The 21,981-nt window shown below is 37.8% G+C and overlaps 1 protein-coding gene across 12 annotated transcripts in view; it reads right to left on the bottom strand.

Annotated features, from left to right (window-relative positions):
- The window catches only part of dtn (transmembrane protein 132C dtn), a 604,515-nt gene that overhangs the window by 538,689 nt on the left and 43,845 nt on the right, over nt 1-21,981 (bottom strand). For all 12 annotated transcript variants that reach the window (XR_012720543.1, XR_012720541.1, XR_012720542.1 and 9 more), the window contains one exon: nt 4,607-4,902. Coding sequence is in view for 9 of the 12 variants with exons in the window: in XM_075300564.1 (XP_075156679.1) it covers nt 4,607-4,902 (296 nt within the window). In the remaining 3 variants the exon portion in view is untranslated. The remainder of the gene's footprint in view (nt 1-4,606; nt 4,903-21,981) is intronic.

Raw genomic sequence — 21,981 nt, 5'->3', positions numbered from 1 at the left:
CGACAAAAAGTTTGAGACTGTAATTCCCAACAGTGCGGCGTGGTGCACACAAACCCCGGGGAATAAAGAATATATAGATTTCTACACCTCTCTTATTGCTAATATTTCAGCCTGAAAAACACTACAGTGATTAGGTAATCTTTCGCCATTCGAAGTTCCAGTTTAGAATATAGTCCGAAGCCCACTTGTACAGAGAGTATTAAGATAACAAGAGAACAAAACTGTCAAGCGAAACTGCGACAGTAGGTGGCAGTCATGAGGAAATGTATCTAATGTCATGCAGTTTTTGTCGGCGCTTCTCTCAAATATCATACAGTTTACGTCTGCGTTAAATCTTTTCATTCTATTAAATTTTTTGGCAGACAATTTGAAATTATAACTGCCGAAGCCTTAATAAGGAATTTGTCAAAACAGCGCTTCGATCGCAATGTCGGTGTTACTACGTGCAAAATTCCCTACGACTTTCCAGTGTATCAAATACAAAACTATAAACATCAATAGCATAGCATAATAATTTGACATACTATGAACTTCCCATCTATTATTTCTTTTTAATTTCGACCTCCAATGAATTGAAAGAAAAATCGTAGCTTAGGCCGCAAATCATATTATTTCAGTCAATAGTTGGTTAATTTTGTAACGGATCGTACGGAACTGACGATGCGATACGTCGGCGAAATTCGCACTGATCTGTGTCACCTAGAAAGTTTAAAGAAATCTGGTAACATCATTCATTTCTGCAATAATGCACTACTACAGATGCAGTGACTTCTTTTGCAATTCCATCACATTCTTAAAGAGGTTTTCGAACGGTAAAGTGCATAGACCTTATAATACATAGATGAACCTCTATTCTCTTAAAAAAAATGTGTCAGTTCCAAAAATTAATTTTCTGACATTTCGTTTCGATTTTTTCTTAAAGAGTCAGTCCCAAACATTAATTTTCGCGCATTTGCTTTTGTGTTGTTCGTAAAGAGCAATGCTGCTCAAAATTAAATTTCGTATTTTCGCGGTTTTGGTCACAATTTTTTGTTCAAATATGAACTTTTAATATATTAATTTATTTATAAATCCTCTGGTGCATCATAAACGTTCTAATTTTGTGTAAAATTGGCAAACTACAAAAAGCAAAACGAAAGAGATTGTAAGCGTGCTCTTATTTTTCTCGTTTATTCTTAATATTCGGAACTGTCAAACATAGTTTGACACCCATGGCTCATCTATGTATTATAAGGTCTATGGTAAAGTGCGCCTTACGTATATAAAAAAAAAAGAAGAAAGTGGAAGTTTTGTGGGAATTAATTCTTTGACAAGGCACACGTGATAAATGAAATAATTGGAATACCCAACGTTGAGACGAAGTACACGGTAAGACTTTAAAAAATGGTACAATGGGCTAATATAAATTCAAATTGTATTGTCTCCAATAGTATGCGTGGAATTCCCGTAGACGTAAATTATTTATTGGGAATTCGAACGATTTCTGCGGTAAAGGCTAACGATTTACGTAGAACCGTAAGGTTCTACGTAAGCAAGGGGAAATATTAATGCCCAACAACACCTTGACAGCTTCAATTGCATCTCATCCGTCTCACGTGTCAAGAAATGAAGGCCTAAAAACATCTTTGGCAAGCGGTGTGGTAGTAGCATTTTGTGATATTATCCTTTTTTTCCACACCCGACTTTTACATATGCAATCGAACCTTCAACTTCAACTAGCATATGGGCAGGCAAGTTCAAGGGACACCACCACAAATCCCACCCTATTGTGTAACGAACGATCCGGCCGAGAACCACATATTCAAGGATCAGCCATAAGTCGCCGTCGGCGCAAATTGTTTTATTGTTTTTAATATCGTGTTGCTGGTTGCGGCCAACAACACGTCCCAGCTATTCGAGTCCCAACCTCGTTAAAATTTGACATTCCTGGTGATGTATAAATGAAATTGAAAAGAACATTGCTTGAAAAAGAAAAAATAACACGTTAAATTTAGTAGTTTTTAACATTACATAGTACCGTATATTCATACTTAGCATATAAGAACTTTAGATCACACATACATTTACATACATAAGTTTTGTAATAGTGTAAGTTGATAAACACAGATGGACGTAAAGGAATATGTTGGCGTGTATGTAGATGTATGAGTGAAAACAACTTGTACATTTATTTTAATGAACGGTGTCAAACAGGTTTTGTTCGTTAAGGTTTTTTTTTTCAATAGCCCAATCAACTTGTACATTTATTTAATGACTGGTGTCACACAGGTTTTGTTCGTTAAGTTTTGTTCTGCAATAGCCCAATGATTTAAAAATTTCGTTTGAATTCGCTCTATATTTTTTTGCCTTATTTCTTTTGGATTATCGAGCGCAATCATCCATAAAAGTTTCCAGAACAATTACAAATGGTTTTATCAAATTGACATGATTTTAACTTTCTTTGTACGCAACACGTTGTTGGCACCAATCAACATTTAAATTTAATTTTGTTTAGGGTTTACTTTTATACGTTTCTTATGAACTTACTTTAATCTTCGTTAATTCATAATGTCGAATAATTAAGATATCTGATGAATTGTTTACTTATTCTTAATTATTCTAAATTTGTCTTAAGTAATCTTCTAGATTTATATGATTAATAGGATTAGTGAAAGCTGTAATTATTTTCTTTTTTTACCATCTATTTAAGAATTTCTGCTGCTATCAATTAAATGTATAAATATACCGAATTCAACATGAAATGCTAAATATCTTCTCTTAAGAGGAATGTGGGGCAAGGCAAACCTGTAGTCTAAAAGTTGGTCAGAATAGGGACATTGAAAGGAAAAGGGTAACATCAATGTCAATAGGCGATAGGGTGGGGAAATTGTACCCAAGATGTCACCAGACCTGGACATACTAAACCCCTACACAGGTAGGACTGATACAGTGGCTCAAAGCGATGAAAGAAACAAAATTGGGAAAGACAAATGGTGATGTATTTTATTTTTGTTTATAATATGTATTAACTTTTAATGGCATGAAATGTTAATTTATATGTTCGCGCATGGAAATTCGGGTTGAGAATCTACTATCCTGGGAGAGCTGGCCAGGGCAAATTTACATCTTAATATGCCATCTAACTTGTGATTTTCGGTACACATATTTTGGAATTATATTTTCGGTTGAAAATGGAGAACGGCGCGTAACAATTTTTAGTGCAGAAAAAACACAAGTGTATGTAAATATGTAATATTTTTGAATTATATACTATAATGAATTAATAAAATTTAGAGATTTTAGCCTAAATTGCAACGGCAATATTTGCTGTTCAAACCTGAGCTCAAAATAAGTTTTTTACTGGTACACCAACGGACTGACAGTCGGTTATACCAAAGCTGCAGGCATTGTGCGACATCTATACGGTTGACGTTCGTTGTTTTTGTAGAAGATACATTTTCGTCCTCTTGTTTTCTTAATACTCTCTGACTTGTACATTCAATTTGGAGCCATCGGTGTAGAAAACTATATAGCGTTTATTCCTTGGGGTCTGTGTGCATTACGCCTCACTGTTGGGAATTGAAGTTTCAAAGTTTTTGTGTAAAAGTGGTTTCGCCGGAGTGTAATTCACTACGTTTGGCACATCTGGCATTATTTTGAGGACCCAACAGTGACCGTACAACAGCTGCTGACTGTTTGGCTAATATGTCTAAAGGTAATAGATGTAGCATGGCGGTAAGGGAATCTATTCCTGTCTTACTGAAGGCACCCGAGATACATACCATTCGCCGAATTTGTTCTAAACTTGTCAACTTCTAAGTGCCTACCACCAGACCACAACACCATATAGCATTATAGGTCACTGCAGTGTATAGCCAATTCACAATTTTCGGTTTTAGTACCCACTTTTTTCCTTTTTCCACGAGTACAAAGAGGCTTTTTTCGCCCTTTCTTCACTATTAAGCTTAAAGTTCACCAAAAGCAATTTAAATATCCCCTAAGGAGATGGGCTTAACCGTGGGAATTTTGCGTTCTTTGAAGTACTAGAACTAGTGTTATCTTTGCAAGATTTACACCTATCATTCATTCATTCTCTTTCGCCTATTTCTCAGTCATCCGAAGGGCTCCCTGTATAATATCTCTGATTGTGGATGGAAAATTTCCCAAATTTTTCATTTTTATTACTTTACATTATATATTTTACACGAAGTGCAAACAAAAGATCCAATTTAACTTAATAGCTACATGAGTCGACAGAATCTAATTTCTTAAAAATTGGTTGATAAATGTAGATTTTACAACGAAAATACGTAATGGGATATATATGTCCAATTCGTCGTCAAAGCCATACTGTTAACTATATTCATATTCACCACACATGTTAACATATGAAATATAAGGAATACACAGAAGTACCTGCTTGAGACACACCATACCGTCTAGTGACTCATATCGATTATTATGATGATAGATAGTGCTGATTTATGATGGCAAGATTTATCTCTAGTTCCCAAAAAATTGAATTATTCCATATTGTTCACTCCATCCCACAGAAACTTTTTACAATCGCTCGAAGGAGCAAATGTATTTGCGCAAAAATATAGTGTTATGCGATATACATACTTACATTCATATAATCCTGTTGGCTTTCAATAGTATCCGGTACAATATACCTGGCGGGTACTGTTTGTTTAGTGGAAAAGGGCCCATAACTTGCTCGTATTGAAACGGCTTGCGTAGTTTGTACTACTGTAAATCTATCCACGGACAAAACTGAGTCAAAAGACATCCTAGGCCTTAGTGGTGGAACAGGAGATGAGTGGCTGGAAGAGATTTCGGGAGCAAGTGGAGCTTGACGTGTGTGTTTCAGAAAAAATCCGCTATCTGCCGATTCAAAGTGGACTTCAACACTTTGGCATAGATCTGAAATAAAAAAAAAATTTTACTTAGTGAATGGTTGTATGACCCAATATTCGTGAGATTTGACGCACAATCAGGGTTAGACTGTCGCAAACTGTGACTTTTGCGACATACGTTTACGATTGTATAATACGTATGTCGCAAAAGACGTGTAAACCCAATATATAGAAAACCTAATTTTCTATTTAACAAACTGTATATATTGTACCATGTCAAGGTTACATTGCGTCATTCAATAACCATAAATCCAACCTGACATAAATACGCTCACGGACGAAATTCGCAAAATGAAGTTGGCTGCAGTGAACGCAAAAAATGGCGATCCTGCCAAAATGGTAAATGTCATTTTTCCTTTTTCCGGTGGCAGTGATATTCGAGGGGTCCGTGTATGGAACATTTTAATTCTTTTAAGTAATAAAGTTACGTGGCTTCAGAAAAAAAAGCTTAAGGCATCCACGTGTTGCTTGCCTGGAAACCTTAAAGATATAAATATAACCGGGGCTAATTGAGCGCCAATTAAGGGTAAGGTTTTCTTTTGTCGCAATGACCAGCTGGCGCAACTAATAATTTTTTACTAAATAGCGGCAATCGTGGTCTCATCATTGGCACGGGGAGAATATATTAAGGGAGTTAAAGGCAGCGAACATCAAGAGCCAGCCCTGTGTGCCAATAGCCCAGCAACCACCGAGATCACTGACGAAAACACACGGAATACCGAAACGACAACCGCCGTAGAACAACACCAGCGGCACAACAAAAATTTTTTGGCCCATCAAGTAAGAGTAGCCCAACCTCTACCACCACTAAGCCGTGAGTACGAAAAGTTCTTTCTACCGGTCAATGGAAATCCGCCACCAATTATAAAAAAATTGACCTCCGAGAACCGTGATGTAACCACTAAGTGTCTTTTTTCCCTTTCTTTTGACACGGTTCTGAAAAATTGTGGAGAAAGACAATTTATCGTACTCATTGATTTATCTGCTCGGTAGAAAGGGACCTAAAAAAAAGGAAAAAATAAATTGATTGCGAAAGGACTTGATCGAAAAAAAAAATGACCAGAAGAGAGAAGTTTGAATTTTGTTGTAATCAAAGAAAAGGATATCATTGTTTTAAATAAATGCAAAAATGAAGGTTAATTGAGGAAGCACAACGCGCTTAGATAATCAAAATTATTTTTCTAGTCGGTGGCACCTATATCAGAGAGCTTTCAAACCAAGCGTTTTCAGGGCTTACCTTTCATGACCATTGGCTCAAATTCTATTATTCAAAATTCCCCTATTCTGGTATTATCCCTCAGTTTTTGGAGACGTTCGTCCAACATTACGAGTCATCCAGTAGAGAAAGTTACGACAGCGTTTTTCAATTTTTTTTAGTCATTCGAGCTTCCATTAAAGAATTGGACAGAAATATTTGTCGTCGCTAATAAGCTCATCCGACTTCGGTTATATTCGAAACAATTTCACTTTGGATTTGAATTTCCTTTTAATAATTTTTACAAGTTTTATGGTGACTCGGGCCTTAGCATTGTCCAGGAAAAAATTTATTCAAATTTTGTCGTAATTCGTTATAGGATTTTTTTTTTTTGAATTCATAAATTCAATCCTTTAGAATCACAGACTTCTCAAGCTTGCCTTGAGGTTTGTTTTCCAAAACAAAACAAAACAAAAAGAAAGAGAAAGAAAAAACCAACATATAAAACAGTGAGTTTGGATTTTGGAGATTTAACGCTATTCTATAAAAAAAAAACGGTGTTTTTTCAAAAATAGATAGAAGAATTTCGACAATTTTGTTGATCAATTTTTTTTGGTATTGCAAAATTCTAAAAAAAGGAGAGAAAGGACGAATGGTTCTCTCAGTTTATAGTCCGTTTTATTGCCACCTGAATAAATAAAAAGTCACTGATAAGTGAAGTCAGCACATGCCCAGTGAACTACCTTATATTAAGGCTACACACGTTCTATAAGGAGAGCACGATTAACGGCGTTCAAGTTTTCGTGTCAAGCTGCATTGAGGCAAACAAAAAAACAAAAAAAAAAAAACAAAAAAAAAAAAAAGGGGGGAAACAAATATCCATAAACTTTTTTTTGCTGTATTTGGCCTAGTTTATCGTGTTAATTTTTTTTTTGTAATCTTTCTCCAATGCTTCCTCAATAAACTATCAATTCCTGCTGAATTGAAAACTTATATCTCACACTGAATAAAATGTACGTTTTCATTAAACCATGATTTAATTTTGGCAATTATCCTAATGTAATTTAATCTTGATTTGATATTAATACTACTATGAGATATGGCCTATTGCCATCAAAATTATTTTTAGGTAAAATCTCAATATGAATGTAAATTATATTTATCATACCTTTGATGTTAATATTTTTCATGCATTCTTATCGCGGAATTTTAGTTCAAGTTTTAGGATAGATAACCCTGGATTCCTTTATAGCGCTATACTAGGGAACTTCTTTTTTTGGGATTTTGTTAGTCAACAGTAATTTTGTTGTTTGATCGCTCTGAACTAAGGTTTCGAAAAAAAAATAATAAGCATCTAAGTTTAACTTTACACATGATCTCAAAATAAGTATCTCTTTAAATGAATAATAGTACATAAGATATTAAAAGCATAATAAAATGAAATTGTTAATCGCTTGTGAATTATAATAGTTTTGGATTCCGTATTTGAAATGGCTGTGTAGGTAAATCAGGTAGGTATCGGTTGGGGTGATGTGAATCGAAGGTCCGTATTGAGGGGTAACTCCACGACAGGCAATGGGATTACCATGGTTAGGTTATCGGTGAGTAACCGAGGGAAGGGAAAAGCCGGTAGGTAAACAACATCGAATAATTTTCATCCTACATATTCATCACCACGAAAAGACAACGTCTTACAGCCCCGTTTTTTTGTTTTGGCATGTACACTGGTTCAAAGTATTATTGTTATTTTACAAAGTGGCTTCTTCTGCTGGTTCGCGACGAACACCCGCCCAAGCCCGACGAGGTTTAGCCGCAAGAGGAACGACAAGAAGCCAGTGTAGCGAACCTGGTAGAAAAATCTAATCAGAATTTGAAACGGGACAATAATAATAATTACATGGGGCCCAACGTGGGGCTTAAGGACGCGCTCTCCGTAAAGTATGGCGTAATATCGACTATATTTTTATCGTTAAGTTACGACGAAGGGAACAGGGATTGTAATAAGTGACGCTTTTATTGTAATCATTTTAATCTTTAAGCACAGAAATATGGTAACTTTAGTTTGTAACATGTCATTGTATCATAAGCTGAATAAAATCCATTCTTACTGAGGTTATGTGCCGACTTAACACATGGTGTCAGAAGTGAAAATCTTATTCAGTAAATAATATTGCAATCGTTGCAGTATTATCATAATACAAAATCGTAACCAATTGATAAACATTATTCGCGATGGCCTTATTGAATAGCGACCGCATGCCACCTCCATTGGATGGCTCGAATTTGGCGCTTCAGTGGCCGGGATGGAAAAGGCATTTTCTTATTTATATGACTGGGAAAAAGTTGCTGAAAGAGGCAGAGAATGTTAAGATTGCGCAACTATTAATGATCGGCGACAGGCACATTATCGATATTTACAATGCTCTATACCCAAACGATGGATCAATTGACGAGTTATTGGGTGTGTCTGGCGGAGGAGAAGCTTCGAAACCCGGGCGTAAATTGGACGAAGTTCTTTCGCGCTTCGATGAGTATTTTACGCCGAAGAGAAACATATCCATGGAAGCATTCAAATTCAATTGTATTGTCCAAAAAGAACACCAACCATTTTCAGAATTTGAGACCGAGTTGAGGAAGCAAATACAACATTGTGACTTCAAATGCGTTTGTGGTGCATCCTATGAAAGTCGTATGCTGCGCGACCGTATTATCATTGGAGTATTCGACAAAAATTTACAGCTCCAGCTTTTAAATGGCAAAGATGAGACTTTGGAGACCGTGATTGAAAAATGTAAAATTATAGAATCTGCCAATACGAACAAGGTAATTCTGCAAGGCGAGCCAGCGGGTGTGTTGAAGGTTGAAACCGAAAGCAATCTGGTACAATCTGTTGTAAAAAAGTGTTTCAACTGTGGCGGCGCCTTTACACTAACACATCGTCGTACGTGCAAAGCGGCAAGTGCTAACTGTTTCAACTGTGGGCGAAGAGGCCATTTCTCAAAATTTTGTAGGCAAGCAAGAGGCGGAGAAAGGGGTGGAAAAAGTGAAGTAGATGCTACGACAAGAGAGGATCGGAAGCAAACTGGAAAGAGATTTGATTCAAAACAAAAACAAGCACTCGGTATTTGTTGGGATGAGTCAGGTATAGTGGAGCAATTTAATTCTAATACTAATGAACTGGATAGAAATGTTTTTTTTAGAATAAGTTCAACTTCATCTAGAAATAATTTTGTGAGGTGGACCAAAACATACCGTATATTTAATGAAAAAGTGAAATTTAAGATTGATACAGGATCTGACGTAAACTGTATTCCACTGAAATTTATTGAGAAGTCCAATATTGAATTAAATAATGAAAACAACAATTATCCCGTTTTTGATTACAGTAGGTCGAAGATTGATATAGTGGGCACAGTAGAATTGGAATGTGTAGATTTGGACACCGGATTTGGACGGACGGCAGAATTTCTTGTTGTCAATAATACATATGAGCCATTGTTAGGGCTACAGACTTGCATGGATTTTGGGTTAGTTAAGCGGATGGATGTCCGAATCGTCGGCCAGTATCCCAGTACAAAGGAGGAATTAATTTCTAGAAACAGGGATGTTTTTGATGGGTTGGGTAAATTTCCGAAGCCTTTTTCGATTACCTTAAAGGAGGATGCAGTACCATCTATACATTACAGGAAACGATTTCCCTTGTGTCTATTGGACCGATTAAAGTCAGAGATATGAAATATGGTAGAAGCTGGTATTATAGCGCCTGTTAATTACCCCACTCAGTGGGTTAGTAATATCCAAGTGGTAGAGAAACGTGACGGGAGTTTGCGGATTTGTTTGGATCCGAAGAAATTGAACGAACAAATCCAACGGGAGCATTTTTTGATACCGACCGTCGATGACTTCACATCACGACTCATTGACATGAAAGTTTTTACTGTACTCGACTTGTCTCGGGGATTTTGGCATATGCAATTGGACGAAAAGAGTTCTGATTTGACTACCTTCATGACACCTTTTGGAAGGTACAAGTTTTTGCGGGTTCCATTTGGACTTAATAGTGCACCCGAGATGTTTCAGCGGGAGATGGTGAGAATATTTGGTGATCTGCCAAATGTCCTGATATATTTTGATGATATGGCGATAGTGGCTAGAGATGAACAGGAGCATGATAGCGTGTTGGCGGAAGTTTTAGATCGAGCTAGAAGGAATGGTGTGAGATTCAATTCGAATAAGATTCAGTACAGGAAATCAGAAATGATTTTTATGGGTAATATCGTTTCGGATGGTTCGGTCAGGCCAAACAGAAAATATTTAGATGCGATTTTGAATTTGAAGGTTCCCGAATCGAAAGGGGACGTAATGCGTTTGCTTGGATTATTTAAGTATTTAGGGAAGTATATTCCAAATTTGTCCCAAAAATCAGCCTCATTAAGAAAACTTACTCATAAGGATGCTGTTTATAGTTGGGGTCAGGAACATGAAAGGGAATTCCATGAGCTATTACGTATTGCGAGTTCGGATCCGGTTTTAATCACGTACGATCCAAAAAAGCCTGTGTTGGTGCAAACTGATGCATCGAAGGATGGTCTTGGATGTGTGTTGATGCAGGGTGGGAGACCTGTTGCGTATGCATCACGCACTTTAAGCAAAAGTGAACAGAAGTGGGCTCAAATAGAAAAGGAGCTTCTCGCTGTGGTCTTTGCATGCGAGCGATTCCACTTTTATTTATATGGTCGAGAATTCATGGTTGAAAGTGACCATAAGCCCCTTGAAACTTTGATCAGGCGGGATATAGACGATGTTACACTCCGATTGCAACGAATGTTAATGTTCTTGTTGAAGTATCCGGAAATGAGTATCGTGTTCAGGCCAGGAAGACAGATGTTGGTTGCTGATTGCCTTTCAAGGGCTCAGCTTCCCGATGTAGATGAGATCGAGGATTTGGAGGCAATCATTCATTCAGTAACGAAATCCGTTTGTTTGTCGGAATCGAATTATAAGTTGTACCTTTCTACGATTGAGAATGATGACAACTATAGCAAGCTTTGTCGCTATGTTGAGGGTGGTTGGCCGGTTTTTCACCAGCTAAATGCGATATGTCAGGAATTTTATAAATACAAATCTGAAATGCACTACGAAAATGGATTACTGTTTCGAAACCATAGACTTGTCATACCCACAGGACTTCAGGATAGAATAGTGAGATGGTTACATTCCCCACATTTGGGAATAGAGAAAACTCTCGCGCGTGCGAGAGTGTTGTACTTTTGGCCTGGCATGAACTTATCTATCAGGGAAAGAGTAAGGTCATGCCCGGTTTGTGAGAAATTCACTCGGAACGCCGGCAAAGAGACCCTCCTTCAGGACGAGGTTCCAAAATATCCCTTCTATAGGGTGGGTATGGATCTTTTTGAATATGGTGGGCGTGATTATATTTCGATTTTGGATGCTTATTCGGGATTCCTAATTTGCAGGATGTTACAAGGTAAATCGTCTAGCCATATTATTGACATTATTACAGAAACGTTCAACACTGTTGGTTTTCCCACGATAATTAGATGTGACAATAACCCTTTTGGTTCGGACAACTTTAGAAGCTTTGCTGACAGGTATAATTGTGAGATTCGGTATTGCAGCCCGAGATATCCGCAGAGTAATGGGTTGGCAGAAAAGGGCGTTGCAGTGGCCAAGAATATACTTAAACGTTGTTATGAGGCAAACGAGGTTGACCAGTTTCAATACCGTATTCTGGAGTACAACTCCACACCGGTAGCATCTTTGCAATTAGCCCCAGTGCAGTTATTTTTTGGGAGGATGACGAAGACAAAGTTGCCTATTTCTGAGGCACTACTATATCGAAACAGCATAGACGAGGACGAGGTTCAAAAGAGGATAAGCAATAAGCGTATGAATCAGCGACTCTACTATAATCGAAATGCAAGGGATCTACCACCTTTGGAGAAAGGAGACCGTGTAATCTTTAAAAAAGTGGTAAAGAATGGCATTATGGTAAAATTGTCGACATTATTGGAAGTAGATCATATATAATAATGGATAATCTTGGTAAATGTTTCAGGCGGAATCGACGATTTATTGCTAAGAGCTATAATAGTGAGCAGGATAACGATTTATTCGATCCAAATATTACCTCACCTGGCCCGAATGACGATAATATTCAAAATGAAATTCAGATTATACCTTCTCGAGATATGAACTCATCTGAGATTCAATTACATGATTATAGTACATCCTCTGATGAATTTATATCCGCGAGTAGTGATGAAACATTTAACAGTAGTGATACTTCGATTGAAGAACCAGAAAGTTTTGAACATTATAGAACAAGAAGTGGCCGAAAAAGTCGCCCTGTCCAACGAATGAATATCTAATACAATAATACGGTATGTCTTGGTCAATAACCCGACTGCAATAAAATGGAAACAAGTATATACTGACACTATATTTTGTTTGTAATATATTACACAGGCGTATTGTATATATATATATATATATATATATATATATATATATATATATAAAATAAGAAACAAAAATGCGTGTAATAAGTGACGCTTTTATTGTAATCATTTTAATCTTTAAGCACAGAAATATGGTAACTTTAGTTTGTAACATGTCATTGTATCATAAGCTGAATAAAATCCATTCTTACTGAGGTTATGTGCCGACTTAACACAGGGATTTGTCCTGTTAACTGACAATGACTCGGCCATATTTTTTGGGAAAGTGTCGGTCACATTGTGTTGAGTTGTCAGGCAGTGAGAAAACATATCAGGACGCTAAGGGAGAATTGAAGGGAAATATGGCTAGTGCCCAGCTGACCAGATCTGTGAGTCCAAAGCCGGTAGTTATTGCCAGTTTTGCAGCAACGAGAGTTAGAATGAAGATGAGTTGATAGGACAGTAAGACTTAGCGGTCTAGAGTATAGACAAACTAATCGCGACTGTTTAATATCAATCATCGTTAGTCTAGTTGAGTAGTCCTTGGATGATAATTATTGTCAGTTCATGTTGCATTCATCAAAGGCTAACAGATTGGGACACTCTTCGATTTCACCGTCCGATAGTTATTAGTTTATCTCCACAGGACAATTGTTGATCGAATCGTCAATTCGTAATTTCTATAGCTTCGATTCACCAACCAAAACCGATACCACACAACCATATGAAAAGACATTTATCAATTTTATTTATTTTTTTTTTTGTTTTGAAGTTACTTTACCAATTTTGTTTGGCAAAATTAGTTTCAAAGTTTGATATGTCTGCGAATCTCTTGAATATTATTTTGGACTTTATCTCATAGAATTCTTTACGGATTTATCTTGTTTACAAATTTCTTAAGGATCCTTTAAACTTTACACCCTATTGTTTTTCCGAATTTTAATTTTTAAACCGTTTAAATAATACCGTAAGACTTATTGCATACATTTTACGTTGAGTAATGGTTCTACCTTTATGGGTTTGCGACAGTAAATTTTGAGTTTTTAAATTACTTTCGATGTAAGATTGACTGAATATTGTGACAAAATCTCACAATAGGAAACTGAAGATAGTTTCATTTAAAGTTGGTGCGAGTGTGCGAGGTATTCCGAAGTGAACCTCGAGAACGCTTTGAGAAAATTCTGACTGTCTAGGAGCTCTCTCCCGTTTTGAACTTACTTTTGTAGGACTTTGGAAGTAGGTTAACTGACCTGCTGAGCCTAGCCCAGGTCTTCATTTTCTCAGGTTACTGAATTTTTCTCGGATTTGTCAGGGTATAATTACGCTCATTGAGAGGAGTTCCTTCTCGTTTAACTCGGATTTGACTAGAATTATTTACACCCTGCTTGGACTTCTTACTTTGACTCGATCAGGGCTATTTTTTTGGGTTGAACTGAGTTTGATTACACCGTGGACATTTTGGAAAGGTTTTGTTTGAGCAACCAATCAAGTTTTGGCCTTAGAGCCGTAAGGGAATGATAACTCGGAATAGAGCTCGGAACATGGCTGAGGCAAATCCATCTACCACAGCAGTAGCAACGACTACTTCATCAACCCTCACTACGGAAACATCGTCGTCCACGAGCCAGCCGATATCGACTCCCATGGTCAATAACAACACAATGTCACCCGGTTCAGATCTACAGGGAATCATCGACCAAAGCCAAATAAATTTAAGCCCGAATACCTCAGTGGAGACAGATGATTTTACGAGTGAAACTGCGCGGACGATTATACAGAGCTTTCATCAGAATCGACAAGGAAGAGGACAGCAGGGTACGTTGCGAGTGAAGTAGATATCGCAATGGAAGGGCTGAGACAGGTTGCGTTAGTCAAAGCGGTAGAAAGGTTAATTCCATCAATAGTTCACGCTACTATAACGAGCCTCTCGCAACACTATAACTCCAGCAATGACTTGGGGTTGCATTCTACAGATAATACACCGAACTTGCAACCGAATAGGAATCCTCAACGAAACACAATCATAAATTCTCGTCCGGCCGGTCAAAACTACGAACGGTCGAATAACAATTACCCAAACAATCATGTTGGTAATCCTGTATCATTACCGGACACAAGTATGCCACCGCAATTGGTCGATCGATCTCAAAATAACAGGACTGGCAATACTCAAGCGAATAATGCAGATAGGAATCTAAATGTCAATAATGGAGACACCAATCCGCAACGGATAACATCCAACAACTTTTCACCTGCTTCTGGGTGGCGATATGACTGCTATAATCCAGATTTCTATCAACCGCCGATAAATCCTCAGTATAAGGCCGAATTAGGAAACAGTTATGCAGAGGGGAACCGTTTTGATCAGGAGCATTCTTATCGTACGGGATTAACTTCTGAGAATAGCCGCCGAGTAGATAAATGGGGCCTAAAGTTTGACGGGACCACGAAAACTCCTAGTGTTGAGGATTTTGTCTTTAGAGTGGAGACTCTTCGTTCGGATTACAATTGTCCATGGTCAGAAGCAGGGATCAGGAGCGGAGCGTGGAGCGGAGCGGAGCAAGCCCTTTTTTTGCCGGAGCGGGAGCGGAGCGGGAGCGGCATTTCTAAAATCCGGAGCGGAGCGGTTTTTCATTTGGAAACCGCTCCGAAAAAAATATTACTTGAATGAAATGTGTAACTTTGAAATTACACTGTGTAGGTAATTTCAAATATAGATAGTACTTAGCGCAGTGTGAGTAAACGTTTAAAATGTACGATATGTATTTTTGTACGTACGTACATTGGGGAAAACACAACATGTTTTTTTTTGGTAATTGTTTTCAAAAACGGCAAATGTCAAAATATATCTCTAGTACGTGTTGTAAAAGTAACAACAGTACTTTCGATCAATTTCATCCCGTATTACTACAAAGATGTTTGTAATGAACGTCAAATAAATGCAATTAAACGATCTTATTTATATTTAATTTTTTAGTTTTCTACACTGAAAAAAATATTGTCGTGAAGTCAAAGATTTCATGTCCTTAGAATAAGAATGCAAATTTTGCTTAACATGGAAGACGCATTTCTCTAAAATAAAGTTTTTTTCCTTGTCCAAAAGTCAATAAACTTTTAAATGAAGTTGTAATGTCCTTATAATTAAGTGATTTTGCTTAAAAATGTGTATCATAACATGAAAGATAAAATTTTTGAGGTAAGGTCAACGTGACTTTAATAATTAAGAAAAATTCTTTAAAATTACTAAAATTGTCTTTAAATTTGTTTCCTTTTTGCATCTTGCCTACAAAGCAAAAAATCGTTAAAAAATAAGACTTGTTTTTCAACACTTTATTTTAAAGACGCTTTTTACTTGAAACATAGCATAATTTCTACTGGAAGTCAAGTCTTAATATGGAAAATAACATTGTCGTTAACTCCTTTTTAAAGGATTTTGATAACAACTGGCGAAAAAATCTAAAAAAATGAAAAATTAACATTTGCTTCCTAGAAGCAAGTACATAACCCCCACATTTAAAAGAGAATTGCGTTTTTAAAATATCCTTACTTGTATTATCCGCTTCTTTGGCTCGGAATTAATACCCAAACTGTTAAAGTAAGGACAAAATCTTTGGAACCGGGCATGCCTTTTTTTTCAGTGTAAGGACATTCATATTTGCTTTACTATTGTACTATATCCTAGCATTCTCTTATTTCTGATATTAGTTCTCGAAAATTTAATTAAAATTATGGATAGTTTAAATTTTGGTTGAAAAATGTGAGCATATACATTTATTTTAATTTTTTCTCACATTGAAAACTAATGACTTGATTTGTATTATTGCATGTTATCTACTTTTTTTGAGAACGAACATTTCTTAAAAACGCTGTTCGAAAATGTATTTTTACAATAAAGGAGAAAAAAGCGAAAAACAGTACATCTGAGTAAGAATATTCGTAGGTATACCACGGACTGATTTCGAAGGAGGTTGTTGCAAACATAAACATACACACACACATTACAAATATAACAAAACCTCTTCTCTACGTCTGTTGCAAAACAAAAAAATTTCTGAGAGTAGTTACTTCTACTCTGTGTTCAATTCCAATCAGCGTTGCCGTTTTGGTCCGATCGGACCAAAATTGGTCCAAAAGATTTCTAATTTTTAAATTTGGTCCGATGGTCAGACCAAACAGAATTTGGTCCATTTTGGTCCATTTTCATAAATTTGGTTTCTATCACATATTAAATAGTAGATGGTGCACCGCAAAGAATATTGTCGGGAGGCCAAATATTTCACATACTTAAAATACGAATAGGAATTTTGCTTGGAATAGAAGACGTATTTCTCTGAAATAAAGTTTTTTCCTTGTCTAAAAGTCTCTAAACTTTTCAATGAAGTCTGTTTGTCCTTATAGCTAAGTGATTCGACATAAAAATGTGTATCCTAACAAGAATGAAAATTTCGTTTTAATGAAGTCAAAACGGATTTAATATTTCTGAAAAAATCTTCAGAATTAATAAAATGTTTCAACACATTGTTTTAAAGTCATTATACCATAAACCACATAGTGGTTAGGGTATAATAAGTTTGATCTGCCAAAAAATGTGCCTACCAGAAATATTGATTTTAGACCCCATAAAATATATACCGATCGACTCAGAATCACCTCCTGAGTCGATATAGCGCGTGGTGTCCGTCCGCCCGTCTGTCCATGTATTTGTTGTTCACAGGATTCCGGTCGCAATTATTAACCGATTTTGATGAAATTTGGTACAGGGAGTTTTTTGGGCACAAGGACGAACGCTATTGAATTTGGAAGAAATCGGATCAAATTTAGATGATGATGACATTAAAGATAAATAAACTAAATTACTTCTTTTATCAAGCTCGCATTTCGGCACGGAGCAGTGTTCTGCAATTTTGGGATGAACGTCGAGCACACCCTCTGTATGAGCTGGCATGTGTAGTTCTAGGTGAGTGTAGAGCGGAATTTTTCTGCTCTTAAACATATATATAATCACTTACGCTGCCGCCTAACGGAAACATACTTTTAATTAATCTAAACACAAAATATAAATAATTAATTTTTTGCTTTTTTTTGTTTTTCTTTTATAATACAACTATTGAAGTAAGTTTTTTTGTTTTCGTAAAATAAAACTCAATTGAACAAATAATACAATGTTTGTACTATAATTTTCTCGAAGAGGAGCGGAGCGATTTTTTTTTCTCGGAGCGGAGCGTGGAGCGGAGCGATTTTCTTTTCTCCGGAGCGGGAGCGGAGCGGAGCGAAAAAAAATGGACCGCTCCGGATCCCTGGTCAGAAGTATTGCGTAGTTTCCATCATTTTCTGAGTGGTTCTGCCCTAGATTGGTCTTTCTATTCAACCGTCGAACGGAACGGACGTGTTTTTCAATAGCGGATAAACTCATCGTAATAGGTATCTACTAAGAATTTGAAGTGTGGTGGGATATTAAGCCACCATGCAGCGAAATTCCAAGTCATCCACTGGGTTGCTAACTTCAGGGCCCAGTGGACGGGTATCGACTGGAGTTATAAATCTGGGCAATGACCAAGAGTTAGGCCCAATTAGTCGACCTGTAGACGGGTCGACAGGTGGCGACACTTTGACAAGTCGTACTTTTTCTAAGGTAACGACATCAAAAGGAGGTAATCCCTCACGAAAGAGATTCAAGGAACGCAGAAATGCTTTGTTTATCCTAAAGCAGTTAGGATCAGTCGACCCAAGCACGCTGTCGGCTAAACAAAGCGATTCCTTAAAATGGGCTCAAGGAATTCTTGAGGCTGGAAAAAGGGAACGATCACCGGATGAGCTGCCATCCTCCAAAAGGGATCAAAGATCGTTTTCCTCAGTTGCTAAAGACAGCCTTCTGATGGCTATCATTAATAAAGGAGCATTCGACGGTATGATTCCAAAGCAAAAATGGGGGGAAATTGAGAATGCTCTGTCTGTCGTCTACTCACAGGTGCTGGAAAAGTTTCCCGGTCAAGATTCTCGACACCAAGAGGCTGGTTGGTATCAAGGACGATTTAAGCTAGTCGCATTTGAGGACCAGAGGTCTATAGAATGTTTTAAAGCTGCTCTGATACTAATTGGTGAAGTTTGGGAAGGAGCTGCTCTAGAGTTAGTCGAGAAGAAAGACATACCGGCTAGACCTGGAGCACATGCGTGGATACCTGCAAACCCTTCTGACCCTGAATCTATTTTAAATAGACTGAAACAATAGACCGATGCAATCCAGATCTTCCAACAGCTGATTGGAAGGTTGGTCGTTTGGATGAAGTGGATGGACCAAGACGGCATGCAGTGTTTATATTGAACACTGAATTATTGCTTTCATTATATCCAAATGAAGGTATATAAAAACGATCAGCTAAAGTATTTAGAAATGGACAAGCCTCTGTATGAATCAGAAGTAAGCGGATCCTCTTGCGAAGTCGAGGGAGATACCAAAGTTGAAGACATGGATAGACACCGTTTGCGAGAGGAGGTTTCTACTGCCTCAGAACTCACCAAAGTAGAACCTATGGTTCTCGATGGTCCTACGAATCCTCCAGATAAATTTTCACCGTTGTAAGGCTGCATGTGCTGCCTTAAAAGTTCTCCTGAAGAAAGGGGACATAGATATAGTTCTTATTCAAGAACCCTATGTTTATAGAAACAAAATATGTGAATTAAGTACTCCGGGGTTCAAACTATTGCATTATACTGGTAATGATGTAAATCGAACCTGTATAATTGCTAAAAACGAGCTCAACTTGTTTCTGCTTCCTTCAATGTGCAATACAGACACTGTCGTTGCCAGTTTTTGATTCTTTTTCGTCCGCATCATGACAGCTCATACAATAGTCATTATACTTCACGCCAATAGTTTTTGCAAATTCGCCTATCAGGCAGCGACCCGTTATAGCAGATATCAGGAGTGCTATCTGACGCCTTGAGAACACTAGCATATCTAGTGTGCGGTTTAAATTTAAATGGGGCCATATTTGCTTGGTGTCGTTGCAACCCTTGCAATTTTCCCATCGAATATTGGCCATCATAACAGCCTTCTCACGCAGTAAGAGCTTGCAGGTGGCCAGAGGCATACCAACAGATTCTAGTTCCCCTGGAATATGTAAGGTAGTCCCTAGCCTTGCTAACACATCTGCTTCGCAGTTCCCCGGTATGTTCCTGTGTGAATATTGTACTGCTCAGCCATCTCGTTGAGAGATTTGCGGCAGTCTATGGCAGTTTTCGAGTTAAGGAACACAGAGTCCAAGGATTTTATTGCAGGTTGACTGTCTGAGTATATATTAATGCCAATATTTGTTGGAACATTACTTCTCAGCCAATTCGCCACCTCTCTTATTGCCAATATTTCAGCCTGAAAAACACTACAGTGATTAGGTAATCTTTTCGCTATTCGAATTTCCAGATCTTTAGAATATACTCCGAATCCCACTTGTCCATTCAATTTGGAGCCATCAGTATAGAAATCTATATGTCTTTTATTCCCCTGGGTCTGTGTACACCACGCATCACTGTTGGGGATTAGAGTCTCAAACTTTTTGTCGAAAAGTGGTTTTGCCAGGGTGTAATCCACTACGTTAGGCACATCTGGCATTACTTTTGAGGACCGAACTATGACCGTAGGTTAGGTGGCAGCCCGATGTATCGGGCTCACTTAGACTATTCAGTCCATTGTGATAAACTATGACCGTAACTTTTTTCCGACCACAGCGATAGCTCGCGCAACCGCACAGCCGTTGTTGCAGCTGACTGTTTGGCCAAAATGTCTAAAGGCAATAGATGTAGCATGACATTAAGGGAGTCTGTTCCTGTCTTACTAAATGCGCCTGAGATACATAAGCTCGCCATACGCTGAACTTTATCTAAACAAGTCGGTTTCTGAAGTGCCGGCCACCAGACTACAACACCATATAGCATTATAGGTCTAACTACTGCCGTGTATAGCCAATGCACAATTTTTGGTCTTAGTCCCCACTTTTTCCCTATTGCCTTTTTGCACGAGTACAAAGCTACCGTGGCTTTTCTCGCCCTCTCTTCAATATTAAGCCTGAAATTCAGCTTCCTGTCCAAAATAACGCCAAGGTATTTTGCACACTCACCAAAGGGAATTTCAGTACCCCCTAAGGAAATGGGCCTAACCGTGGGTGTTTTGCGATCTTTGCAGTACATGACTAGTTCTGTCTTTGCTGGATTTACACCAAGATCATTAACTTTCGCCCATTTCTCAGTCATCCGGAGAGCTCTCTGTATAATATCTCTGATTGTGGATGGGAATTTTCCCCTGACTGCTAGCGACACATCATCTGCGTATGCCACCACTTTTATCCTTTCTTTTTCTAGGGAAACTAGAAGGTTGTTTATAGCAACATTCCAAAGAAGAGGTGATAGAACTCCTCCTTGGGGAGTGCCTCTGTTCACATACCTTTGTATGTTTGCTTGCCCTAGTGTGGCTGAAATACGTCTCTTTATTAGAAGTTCGTCTAACAGCCTAAGTATACCTGGATCAACATTCAGAGTTGTCAGTCCATTTAATATCGAGCTCGGATAGACATTATTGAACGCCCCTTCGATGTCTAGAAACGCCACGATTGTGTATTCTTTGACAGATAGTGAGCTTTCAATAAAGCTGACTAGTTCATGCAATGCGGTCTCAGTAGACCTGCCCTTCGAGTATGCATTCTGTCGTTTCGAGAGCAAACTTGAATCCACGCTAGTTCTAAGATATATGTCTATCATCCTCTCCAGGGTCTTAAGTAGGAATGAGGATAAGCTGATTGGTCGGAAATCCTTCGCACTCGAGTGAGAGGCTTTTCCTGCTTTAAGGTAGGTACTATGTTTATTGGCACGAAAAAAAGTCCCTAAATCATTCTTTCGCGTTGTAAAATGAGAGTGTTGACAATTGATTTCGAGGGAAGAAAACAGCCATTTTTGAAATATTTCGCGTTTATTTCTCCGAAATTTAATTGACAACATCGCCAAACGTCATAAAATTATTACATATGTATACGCAGCAGCTGATTAGATTGTTTACACACACGCATTCATGATAATTGTTTTGAAAAGTTTTTTCTACCAGTTTTTAAATTGTTTTGCAACCAAACCTAACACAGCACTGGACACTAATAATTGTTAAGAATAAAACGCCAGCCGCTCTACTCCTGGTGTCTTACCACATTCGGCAACAGCTTTAAAGACATGCGGTACATTGTCGTCTTCTTCAGCTTTTCCAAATGGATACCGTCAATTTGTAACGCCCATCTAACAAACATATAATTCCGGTGTTATGCTAAATTTTACATCATGCGCAGCAATGGACTCATTCATCAACAAACTTAATTCGTTGGTGTCCACAATATCTACACAATCGCATTGCAATACCAGCGGACAAGAGTGTACTTATGCCCATGCTGTTGCC

The sequence above is a fragment of the Haematobia irritans genome, chromosome 3, assembly GCF_050003625.1.
Source record: "Haematobia irritans isolate KBUSLIRL chromosome 3, ASM5000362v1, whole genome shotgun sequence".
Taxonomy (NCBI): domain Eukaryota; kingdom Metazoa; phylum Arthropoda; class Insecta; order Diptera; family Muscidae; genus Haematobia; species Haematobia irritans.
This window is presented reverse-complemented; position numbering and strand designations above follow the sequence as displayed.